Source organism: Paramormyrops kingsleyae, chromosome 16 (genome assembly GCF_048594095.1).
Source record: "Paramormyrops kingsleyae isolate MSU_618 chromosome 16, PKINGS_0.4, whole genome shotgun sequence".
Taxonomy (NCBI): Eukaryota; Metazoa; Chordata; class Actinopteri; order Osteoglossiformes; family Mormyridae; genus Paramormyrops; species Paramormyrops kingsleyae.
In genome coordinates this window covers 26,371,294-26,383,231 of record NC_132812.1, presented here as the reverse complement: position 1 = coordinate 26,383,231, position 11,938 = coordinate 26,371,294, and the positions used below count along the sequence as shown (strand labels likewise).

The following is an 11,938-nucleotide window of genomic DNA, read 5'->3' as shown; positions in this document are numbered from 1 at the left end:
ATAGGATGACTGGGGACTTCAGCGTCTACGTTTAGGTAATAAATTGAACCACCAATGAAAAGTAACGTAATTGTTGGACAGCGTTTTAGATTTGTGGGCTACTTTTAAAAACCATTAAATGGTCATTATTCACCTCCTTAGGAGCCAGTGGAGCAGGGGCAGTCGCTGTGTTTGCTGCCCGGGTTCAGCCAGTAACCAAGTAACCGCGGCTGCCGCAGGTATCACGCCTGGAGTGTAATGAGATGGACATTTGTAGGTATCGGTAAATTGTTACATCTATTCTCAGTTTATTTTCATAATGCAACAAACTTTAGATGCAAACGTGTGTATACATAGAGCACGTCAAATCAGGGCAGTTATACAAAGTTTAACGCCTGATCAGCTGCGCTTCAAAGACAACACTTGCATTTAAAAAAAATCGATATTTCATAGTATACAAACATACACACACACACACACACATTATATACATATATATGCACACACACCCCATGACCATTTCTAGCTACACAGGCCACCACATCTATAATATGGAAGCAAATGAAGGATGAAGGAAGTTGTATTGAAAGAAACATATAAAGAACTTGACAGCCGGAGCTAGAACAAAGCGAGAATTTGATAATACAATGTCCAAAGGAAACTGACCCAAAGGGCTATTAGTCGGCCGCAGCAAGTTTGATACATTTTTTCGAGTCTGAGAGCTATTTAATAATTTCTAAGATTCAGCTTCTGCCATCTATAGGATTTATGGAGTAAACGCTTTCAGCTCACTGGCGAACAAGTATTAACACGCACAAATTTCTAGCGAGAACAGAGTTTATTATACAGCCCACATATTTATTCATGTACATAAAAATTTAATTCCATTTTATTAACACAATGTGAAACGAAAACACATGTGTATGCAAATGAAGAGCTGGTGCTTCACCGGAATGTGAGATACAGGGGAGAATGTGCGTGGATGATACATAATATCGGTTATAACTTGTACAAGTCTAAAAATGAGGTATCTGAAGAACTGAAATTGAGCTAAACCGTAGGATAGAAAACATTGTTCATTTTTATGCAGTTTAATTTTAAGTTCTATATATTAAAATTTTAATAAGTTCAATAAAAGGAGTGAGATGATTTCGCAGTTTAACCAGAACGATAAAGACTCGCTCTTTTTGGACTATGGAGGCGGCTCTGAAAAGAGCCTTTGGGTTATCCTGGCGGATCGCTGGCGCCCAGACCTTAAGCACGTTCGCCGCGGATGCGACGCGCCAACTGGATGTCCTTGGGCATGATGGTTACCCTCTTGGCGTGGATGGCGCACAAGTTGGTGTCCTCAAACAGACCAACCAAGTAAGCCTCACTGGCTTCCTGCAACGCCATGACGGCGGAACTCTGGAAACGCAGATCGGTCTTGAAATCTTGAGCGATTTCCCTCACCAGGCGCTGGAAGGGAAGCTTACGGATCAGCAGCTCGGTAGACTTCTGGTAACGACGGATCTCACGCAGAGCTACAGTCCCAGGCCTATAGCGGTGAGGCTTTTTCACGCCGCCAGTAGCAGGAGCGCTCTTACGAGCTGCCTTGGTGGCGAGCTGCTTTCTAGGAGCTTTACCTCCGGTGGATTTACGGGCAGTCTGCTTTGTACGGGCCATCGCAACACAAGTCTGCAGGGGAAGCTACAGTATAACTAGCTACCGCCGCACCGTCGAATTATAAAGGACAGCAGGCGTGCCCTGATTGGGTAGGAGGCTATGGCGCTTCCATCCGGGTGTTTTCATTGGCTAGTTTTCTACCGCCGAAAATTCAAATACTGAGACTGCATTTACCCCGTCCTGTCTTTTTTATTTTTTAATGATAAAAGACGCAATGGTTCTGTAATGTCGCCTCATTGCAACCGTTGCCGAATAATTGCCCTCGGCTAAGCCCCCCTGCTCCAAACCAAAACCTGCGCTATACAGTCCTTTTTTATCGATCAAATATACTTCATGGGTGATTGTACCTCCCGACACTGGCCTGAATTTATCATCATAGGTGATTTGTTTCATGCTTGTTTGGGCAATTCGCACCTTTATGCAGATAAAAGCAAGGCAGTGACCACGATGAAAGGAAGGGAAGATAAAACTACGTTTAAATGATTTTTAATATCTCAAGGCAATGTGGACTTTGTTCTACGGCGCAAGAGCGACACTGGAGGAACCAACCAATAGATTTCGAAGAGAGGCGACCGGGAAAAGACTCGCCAATGAAATCCCGTGTGCGTAAGTAGCGGCGCTACGGGCTGAATTTGCATACCGTCCCTATATAAGGAGCGCAGGGGCAAAGATAGCCGAGTTATTGTTTTGTACCCCAACGAAACCATGCCTGAGCCAGCAAAGTCAGCCCCGAAGAAGGGATCTAAGAAGGCCGTTACCAAGACGGCAGGCAAGGGAGGGAAGAAGCGTAAGAGGTCTAGGAAGGAGAGCTACGCCATCTACGTGTACAAGGTGCTGAAGCAGGTGCATCCCGATACCGGTATTTCTTCCAAGGCTATGGGCATCATGAACTCTTTTGTCAACGACATCTTTGAGCGCATTGCTGGAGAGGCTTCCCGCCTGGCCCACTACAACAAGAGGTCAACCATCACTTCCAGGGAGATCCAGACTGCCGTGCGCCTCCTGCTCCCCGGTGAGCTGGCCAAGCACGCCGTGTCTGAGGGCACCAAGGCTGTCACCAAGTACACCAGCTCCAAGTAAAGTGTCCGTCAACGTTTTCCCTCCACCCAAAGGCTCTTTTAAGAGCCACCCACTTTCTCGGAAAAGAGCGTTCTCTTTTATTTTCTTTTTTCCTAGGTTTTATTCTATGCAAAATACTTTAGGCTGCCTCGTTATGATTGGCGCTGTGCAAATAAACTTTTCTTGACTGCTATACCCCATGTGACGACGTCATCTCTTCCGCCGATGTAGATCTTATGCTTACGTTTCTAAGAATACCTAATTAAGTGTTTTTCAACCTTGGGGTACCCTGAAATGCCTGGTAATTGAGAATTACTGAATTTTTTTCCAATTATTAATTTAAAAGATATGATTGAAACGCCACACAATTAAAGGTGGGCGATACATCGATTAATTTGAATTTTCAGTTTAGGACTACGTGTTTTTATGAACCGATTTTATTACCCATTTCACACGCAAGCGCCAAAAGCGAAACGTGCGACGCACCGTCCTTCACGGGTACATTAGTGCGCGCACCCAGAGAAAGGTGTTACTACACCTGTAACATGGAATTAGTTCGGTTTTGCGCCGTCGAACACAGACCAAACGAGTCCTCGTTGCAAAGTCTGTTTAAAAACTGTTGCAACCAAAGAAAGTAGCACGACAAATTTATTCCAGCACGTAAAGCAGAGGCACGCAGCGGAGTCGGAGAAGTGCAGATCCCAGCGAAATGAGATAGCCGCAGCACCAGCACAACATCCAAAGTTAAGCAAGTAACAGTCCCTGACACGTTTTCAAACTCTGTGCTATATGATAAGAATGGGGCACGGTGGAAGGCCATAATAAACGCTCTCGCGATGTATATTGCAAAAGACATGGTGCCCATACATATACTGTGGAAAACCCGGGATTCATTAAGTTTTTACATGTTTCTAAATGTGTTTACAATGGCGTGGTCTGCCATCTCAAAATAATCTTTTTTTGGCTTGTCAGATTGCACTTTAACCCTAAAGTAAAAAAAAGCAAAATAAGGAACTTGTTTTGAACCATTTATTTGTCATCTGTAGTTTGACTTTGAGTAGGGTTATTAATAAATTTGAATGAGTTCAAATAAAATTATCGCGATCACCTTTAGCCTTGTAAAGACAAGCTCGCCTAACTACATGTGATCAGGGAAAAAAAGTGACTTTGTGCACTAAACTGGCTACTCTGTATTTGCAACACGGTATAACAAACATGATCAAAAACTAATTCTAGGGGGAAAAAATGTCTATGGGGTCGCCAGAAATTTGTGATGTCAAATTGGGATCACAGGCCAAAAAAGGTTGGGAACCGCTGACCTAGTTCTTCACCTGAGTATTCAGTGAAACGTCTGCTTCCCACAATACACAAGTACTTGATAATATGGGCTTGGGAAAGTCGCAGTAGAACTTATTGTTTGAATTGAATGCAAAACGTACAACAAACTAGCTTATGTACCCGAGAGCTGCGGCTCGATGATCGGAGGTTGTAACGCAATGCGATGCTTGAGAGTGGCGTTTCCGTCGAAGGTAAGAAACGGTTAAATGGCAAAGAATTGGTTAAATGGCAACTAACTTAGGGGAAATCGTAAAATATCGCAAAAAGTACTTGCGTTCTCGATGTGGTCGTCCAGGTGAGTGTTCTATTTTCCCTGAAGTAATTTAATCAATGTCCCTTTATTTGAAAATGTTTGTAAATTTATCTTTGTCTAGTCTGTGTCTCTCCATGGATATGCCTCCCCAGACCATCACTGACCCACCACCAAACCGGTCATGCTTAATGTCACAGGCAGCATGATGTCCTCCACGGCTTCTCCAGACCCTTTCACGTCTGTCACGTGCTCAGGGTGAACCTGCTCTCACCTGTGAAAAGCACAGGGCACCAGTGGCAGACATGCTAATTCTGGTATTCTATGTCAAATGCCAAATCGAGCTCCACAGTGCCAGGCAGTGAGCACAGGGCCCACTAGAGAACATCAGGGCACCCTTATGAAGTCTGTTTCTGATTGTTCGGTGAGAGACATTCACACCAGTGGCCTGCTGGAGGTCATTTTGTAGGGCTCTGGCAGTGTTCATCCTGTTCCTCCTTGTAGATACCAGTCCTGATGATTGGTTAAGGACCTTCTACGGCCCTGTCCAGCTCTCCTAGAGTAACTTCCTGTCTCCTGGAATCTCCTCCATGCCCTTGAGACTGTGCTTAGAGAGCACATTCTGGAGGAGTTGGACTACCTGTGCAACCTCTGTAGGGTCCAGGTGTCACCTCATTAATTGATTTGATGCTATACTCTGATTAAAGTGTTCCTTTAATTTTTTTTTTGAGCAGTGTATATGTTCATTGTTGACATGGCCATGCATTAACATCCAGAGCATTTTTTTCAGGTTCCCAATCTATGTGAAATTATGCTTTTGTTTTACCAAGTAATAAAGTGATAAAACTGCATTCATAGAATGCTCTTCTCCAGTCAGATTTCTTGGTTGGAACCAACTTGTGTAATTCTTAATGTTTATTTTCCACATATAATCTTTAAATTGTATTTCATAAGTGATTTTCATTAGACAACCATTAATTTCACATAATGCAAATATTTCTTATAGTTTTAATTATTTCACAACTTCTACTTTTCGAGTTGTAGGCACGCAGTTTTGATACAAAAGTACGTGTTAAAAGGTGTTTCAGCACCTTGGTTAATACTCTTCCATTCAAGGGTTCAATCTGTCTGTAATGCACTATGTTGCATTGTGTAGTGCATTATGTTATTTACGCTTACAGATACCTTACAACTAAATCCCTGGTGTGTGTGTTTGTGTCTGTATATATGTATATATGTATATATATATATATATATATATATATATATATATCTATATATATATCGCAGGCACCATAGGATAAATCATTCTCAGCTGGCGTGTTAGGCTTACATTTAAAGCTGTATGCAAGTGTTTGAACGTACATCGACATCCACAGGATGCAAGTGAAACTACAGTTTATGTGGCCAGGGTAAACTGACTGATTATATATAGACACCCCAGATAGCGTACATACGCATGCAAAAACACTTCACTCGCGTTTACCCAAAAGTCTCAAAAAACAGAACCCCGAAGGTTGCTCAGTGTTCCATAGTTCATACTGGAAATGACACTAATTCCTTGGTGGTAATACACGCGGCGACACATAAAACCAGCATGGCTCATCTACACAGCATAATCGCGCGAGTTGACAGGCTCACACGATATCTTACTGCGCATGCGTTTAACTCCACTGGGCTGAAACTGCAGCTCCGCACTCATGTTCGTTCTCGGTCTTGGCGTAGTACGAGTATGCCCTTCCATTGTTTCACAATAGCAATAAAGCTATAAATCAAATTTCAGGCTTTGTAGCTTCTAGTCTAATGAATTGAAGGCTCTTGTATCCGAGTTGTATCTGACTATATGTAGATGCTAAATCGGCCGTCGACTTCTACACACAATTACAACTAGGACAGAATTTATCGATCGAGCGTCGACACGTTTATTCAATTGCTATATGGTTTGAGAATTTTGTGCATAATTAACACGTCTAGTTTTAGTACACTAATCTGCACATAATCAAAATCTTCTCCTGGTACTAGTTCCCCCAAAGAACGGCCGATGAGAAAGATGACGTTAACTAGAATATAGCAATCAAAGACAATTTATTTGCGCGGCGCCCATCATGCCAAAGGCAGCCTGAAGTATTTGACATAGGATAAAACACAGAAGAGAAAATAGAAGACACCGCTCCTTTGCGAGAAAGTGGGTGGCTCTTAAAAGAGCCTTTGGGTGGGGGGGAAACGTCGACAGACGCTTTACTTGGAGCTGGTGTACTTGGTGACAGCCTTGGTGCCCTCAGACACGGCGTGCTTGGCCAGCTCACCGGGGAGCAGGAGGCGGACGGCAGTCTGGATCTCCCTGGAAGTGATGGTTGACCTCTTGTTGTAGTGGGCCAGGCGGGAAGCCTCTCCAGCAATGCGCTCAAAGATGTCGTTGACAAAAGAGTTCATGATGCCCATAGCCTTGGAAGAAATACCGGTATCGGGATGCACCTGCTTCAGCACCTTGTACACGTAGATGGCGTAGCTCTCCTTCCTAGACCTCTTACGCTTCTTCCCTCCCTTGCCTGCCGTCTTGGTAACGGCCTTCTTAGATCCCTTCTTCGGGGCTGACTTTGCTGGCTCAGGCATGGTTTCGTTGGGGTACAAAACAATAACTCGGCTATCTTTGCCCCTGCGCTCCTTATATAGGGACGGTATGCAAATTCAGCCCGTAGCGCCGCTACTTACGCACACGGGTTTTCATTGGCGAGTCTTTTCCCGGTCGCCTCTCTTCGAAATCTATTGGTTGGTTCCTCCAGTGTCGCTCTTGCGCCGTAGAACAAAGTCACATTGCCTTGAGATATTAAAAATCATTTAAACGTAGTTTTATCTTCCCTTCCTTTCATCGTGGTCACTGCCTTGCTTTTATCTGCATAAAGGTGCGAATTGCTCAAACAAGCATGAAACAAATCACCTATGATGATAAATTCAGGCCAGTGCCGGGAGGTACAATCACCCATGAAGTATATTTGATCGATAAAGAAGGACTGTATAGCGCAGGTTTTGGTTTGGAGCAGGGGGGCTTAGCCGAGGGCAAATATTCGGCAACGGTTGCAATGAGGCGACACTACAGAACCATTACGTCTTTTATCATTAAAAAATAAAAAAGACAGGACGGGGTAAATGCAGCCTCAGTATTTGAATTTTCGGCGGTAGAAAACTAGCCAATGAAAACACCCCGATGGAAGCGCCATAGCCTCCTACCCAATCAGGGCACGCCTGCTGTCCTTTATAATTCGACGGTGCGGCGGTGGCTAGTTATACTGTAGCTTCCCCTGCAGGCTTGTGTTGCGATGGCCCGTACAAAGCAGACTGCCCGTAAATCCACCGGAGGTAAAGCTCCTAGAAAGCAGCTCGCCACCAAGGCAGCTCGTAAGAGCGCTCCTGCTACTGGTGGCGTGAAAAAGCCTCACCGCTATAGGCCTGGGACTGTAGCTTTGCGTGAGATCCGTCGTTATCAGAAGTCTACGGAGCTACTGATCCGTAAGCTTCCTTTCCAGCGCCTGGTGAGGGAAATCGCTCAAGATTTCAAGACCGATCTGCGTTTCCAGAGTTCCGCCGTCATGGCGTTGCAGGAAGCCAGTGAGGCTTACTTGGTTGGTCTGTTTGAGGACACCAACTTGTGCGCCATCCACGCCAAGAGGGTAACCATCATGCCCAAGGACATCCAGTTGGCGCGTCGCATTCGCGGCGAACGTGCTTAAGGTCTGGGCGCCAGCGGTCCGCCTTGAAAAACCCAAAGGCTCTTTTCAGAGCCGCCTCCACAGTCCAAAAAGAGCGAGTCAAATTTAAATTCCTCATGTCCAAATAAGCATTAAATTGTTTCTAAACCTTTCTTAACTCCAAAGATTGTTTTGGTAAGCGTGAGGGATTTCCAGACTTAAAGCTATAGGTTTGTAACAATCTTTTTTTTTTTTTCTTTTTTTTTTACTGAACTAGTTTAGTAACCTTTAATTTGGGTTTTAGTGATAATTTGAATAAGGCTTCATTTCCCGTAGAAAACGATTCAGCACCAGCACAGCGTCGTAAGGCTCCACTCTGGGGAGGGGGGGAAAGTTAATGCTGTTGGGCGCTAGATGTCAGGAGAAGCCTTATTGCAGCGCTGCGAAAGCTTCTTAAAACCACGCGGTTGGAGAAACACTTTTGCAAGCTAGTCTGAAATTCTCACGTTCCTTGGGCTTCCCCTCATCGCTGGAAAGGTCGTTAAAGGAAAATATGAACAATCCCAATGTTTGACCCCCATTTCCTCCCGAATTTTAATTTTGTAACCGTCTATAATGCGGTTACGCAACCGGCTAGATTTAAGCGCAAGTGATGAATTTTCCCAATACAATTTATTTAAATAAGGCTACTGAGTTGTTCTATTGGACTGACATCTCTCCTACGCAGAAACGTGCATTCCTTCCAGTTTCTTAGTGCTTCATGTAAATGACCAAATTTCTACAACCTACATATGAAATAATTGGACTCTGAGACTGACTTGTGGTCCTACCTCTACGGACACTCAAGCAAGATATCAGTGTTAGCAGTGCTTGAAGTGGGAAAAAATAAGTGCAGGAACTCTAATTTTCCGACGTTTGACATTTGTGCGGTGAAAAAAAAACCAAGTCTTTAGGATGTGTTGGTTCAAAAACTATTTCCGGCCCACTTCAATAAGCATAAATCGCTTAATAGATATATTTCACAAAAGTTGCTTGATTGATTACAGCCATTTGGGTCTGGTTTGTGCTTGTAGCCTAGATGGACAGTGGTGTCTAAATTACTAGTGCGCTTCCCTATCCATTAAAAGATTGCTGGTTCGAATTCCCAACCAGCAAGGTGCCACCCCAAGCACTGCCCCCTGCTGTCACGTCACATATGGGTTAAAGGCAGAGGACACGTTTTGTGTGCTGTGGTGTGTCAACAATGACCACTGATCACCAAATTCTAACATGTCACTTTCTACATACCTAAATTCAGGTACTCTGATTATATAGCTTCTGACTGGCAGAATTATAATCCCCCCACCCCACCATACCATGTCGTAGTTGTGGCACTAGTAGTAGTAAGATGAGAAAGGCAGTGGTCAGGGCTCTTCCCTATGATTTGTCACGCCCACCATTGAACTGTGGGTTCATAAGAGGCTTCTAGGCCCAGCCCCTCGTTCCCAGCCGGCAGGACGGTGGGAACGCTGTGCGGGACGGCCCGTAATTGCCTGCTATTTATAACCTCCGTGCACAAACTGTCAAGGGACACTCCCCTGGGTCTGGTTGCAGGCAACCCTGCAATGCTTTGGAATTTAACCCAACACAACTTACCAGATGTGATGGAAAACATCCATGCAGCTGCTTAAAGGTTTTTTTTTTTTTTTTTTTTTTAAACTCTTATTGGTGTCCCTTTGTTCCTATAGCCCGATGAAATGACTGGGCTTAGACTCTTACCCCAGGAATGTGAATTTTGCCCAATTGCTTGGGTGATGGATCACTGGGGAATACATGTCCAGATACAGAAGGCCGGGGGATTTGCTCACACATGAGGTGAGTACTCTCACGTGGCAACACAAGAACATGACTGATTTTCATACAGGACGAGAAACTTGCACACATGCCCACACACAGATGTATGTTTTAATATTTGAACAAACTTCCAAAAGTAGACAAAGGTAATTTACTTCTTGCTTTCTTTAATTAAAAAAAAAGATTAATTGCAGTTTGTTACACTGATGGCCATGTTGCAGAAATGGTTACATGAGGCACGACAAAATGCAAACAATTACTTTTGTTTTTTTTTTTTTTTTGCTTAAATACATACACAGAGAGGAAAGGGGAAAATACTATATTGTACTGAGTTTGAGACTGTTCTAAGGCATCCATGTTGCTTTTTGGTACGATTCAGCTCAGAATGTATGCAGATTTTTCCTAAGGAAAGCCCCTCCTCTTCTCAGCAATACCCTGCTCAAATACAGTGACACATTAAAAAAAACACAGCCGGTACACCAGCAGGGACAGGGGTGACTTGCACTCGATCGGTTACACATTTCCGTTCTAGAAGAGCCGTACTTCTGATTTATGAGTAAACAAGCCACAATAATTCAGGAAAAACAGCCTCCTGGGGGGGGGGGGGGGGACAGACACAGCCCTTTCAAAGGGCGACATTTCCTTGTGTGCATGTACATATATATGCCGGCGGGAGCGGATGTGGATCTGCACAAAGCCCCGGGGGGGCGGCAGCCATCCAGGACTGATTGGGCCGGTCCCAAAACAAACTGATTTTTCAGATCCACATGGTCACTCTAAATATGAAGTGGTCCCAGCAAACCATGCCAAGCGTATGCACTGACAGAGCGCGCCAATGCAGGCCACATCACGGTGTCACACCATGAAGTAGTGCGAGACGGTGCCCCGCCCCTCAGCTGGACACTTTTGTTAATTTGATAGTTAGTTCTGGAACCCAGAAACGCCCAGGCTTTCAGTTTCACTGCAGGCCTGGTGGCAATGGTGTGCAAGGCTCATCAACACCGAAAATCGGGCACTAAGGCACTGCCTGTTAACCACTGCATCCATTACGCCCATCACAGCATGGCACAGCTATCTCCAAAACGATCTGTAACAAGCCTGTACGCTCAGCCACCCAAGTATTCAGGCAAGGGGGTTGGATCCTTGTGATCCTTTAACAATCTGCTGTACCTGGTCCTTTTTCCTCCTGTGAGGAATCACAGGCAGTTTTGTGGCTGAGTCATTAAAATCAACAAAACATCCACATCACTAATACAGGAGTTACAGATGCTTTTATGAATAACTTCTGCGAAATGTATAAGCAATACATGAAAGGCTAGCTTGTGCCTTTGACCAGGGTAAAATATATATATAAAAATAATATGATTCTTTAATATACATCCAGGAGAGCACAAGTGCAATTGTTTAGTTTGCAACATTTCAGCAAACCGCTCTTTTTTTTTTTGCCTGGATGTTTGAAATTGTCCCTCGTTGACCCGCCTCTGCGTGATCTTGTTTGGGAGATCGCAGTAACCACCCCTCATCCCAAAGCCCGTTGGGGAGGGCAGCGTATATCGAACCTCAATGTATGGCGTGTGTGGTACGAAATACAAGCACCGTCAGGATGCGACAGATTGTTGAAATAAAACAACCATCACCAGCAAACCCGGATTCACATGCGCTCAGGCATGTAGGACCGTACAGAATTCCACCCCCTAGTGTTTGTTTCTATGTGAGCAATTCGGTCAGTAAAGGCCCTCTTGGTTTGGCTCTCGTGCATTGTGGGACTTTTTTCAGTATTCAGCAGTAGATAAATGATTACTTTAAATAACATAAAAAATTTGCATAGTACTCGTGACGGTCGGGGTGAGGGCAAGGTCGCTGGGGGTATGTGGCGGCTGGGGGGGGGGGGGGGGGCGGCGAATAACCCCACAGCCGGATCCGAGGGAAAGAGTCTATGGTGATGGCACAGACACCTCCAGCAGTCGATTGTTCTTGCGCTTACAGGTGACGCTGTTGCCATTCTTTGGTCCCCCTTGGAGAAACTTAACACACACTTTGTGCTGCTTGAATTGCACTAGGAACCTGAGTGGGGAGAGATGAGTGTTAATATTTTCTTTTTTAATTCAGGGTTTAAGTGCCTGCAAAC

At 44.6% G+C, this 11,938-nt stretch overlaps 5 protein-coding genes across 8 annotated transcripts in view; 2 read left to right on the top strand and 3 right to left on the bottom strand.

Moving 5' to 3' along the window:
• Positions 1–952: 952 nt before the first annotated feature.
• On the bottom strand, positions 953–1,659 carry LOC111850191 (histone H3). The gene has a single exon (XM_023823827.2). It carries the CDS (start codon positions 1,642–1,644, stop codon positions 1,234–1,236), a length of 411 nt encoding a protein of 136 aa, XP_023679595.1. The 5' UTR covers positions 1,645–1,659; the 3' UTR covers positions 953–1,233.
• Positions 1,660–2,294: 635 nt separating this feature from the next.
• Positions 2,295–2,898, top strand: LOC111850189 (histone H2B). The gene has a single exon (XM_023823825.2). It carries the CDS (start codon positions 2,350–2,352, stop codon positions 2,722–2,724), a length of 375 nt encoding a protein of 124 aa, XP_023679593.2. The 5' UTR covers positions 2,295–2,349; the 3' UTR covers positions 2,725–2,898.
• Positions 2,899–6,359: 3,461 nt separating this feature from the next.
• On the bottom strand, positions 6,360–7,004 carry LOC111850198 (histone H2B). The gene has a single exon (XM_023823842.2). The coding sequence runs from the start codon at positions 6,902–6,904 to the stop codon at positions 6,530–6,532; it is 375 nt and encodes a 124-aa protein (XP_023679610.1). The 5' UTR covers positions 6,905–7,004; the 3' UTR covers positions 6,360–6,529.
• Positions 7,005–7,603: 599 nt separating this feature from the next.
• LOC111850192 (histone H3) lies at positions 7,604–8,086 on the top strand. Its single transcript, XM_023823828.2, has one exon. The coding sequence runs from the start codon at positions 7,609–7,611 to the stop codon at positions 8,017–8,019; it is 411 nt and encodes a 136-aa protein (XP_023679596.1). The 5' UTR covers positions 7,604–7,608; the 3' UTR covers positions 8,020–8,086.
• Positions 8,087–9,957: 1,871 nt separating this feature from the next.
• LOC111850203 (unconventional myosin-Ib-like) overlaps positions 9,958–11,938 on the bottom strand; it is a 61,300-nt gene continuing 59,319 nt past the window's right edge. For all 4 annotated transcript variants that reach the window (XM_072700203.1, XM_072700204.1, XM_072700205.1 and 1 more), the window contains one exon: positions 9,958–11,874. In XM_072700203.1, coding sequence (XP_072556304.1) covers positions 11,745–11,874 — 130 coding nt within the window. In that variant the 3' untranslated portion in view covers positions 9,958–11,744. The remainder of the gene's footprint in view (positions 11,875–11,938) is intronic.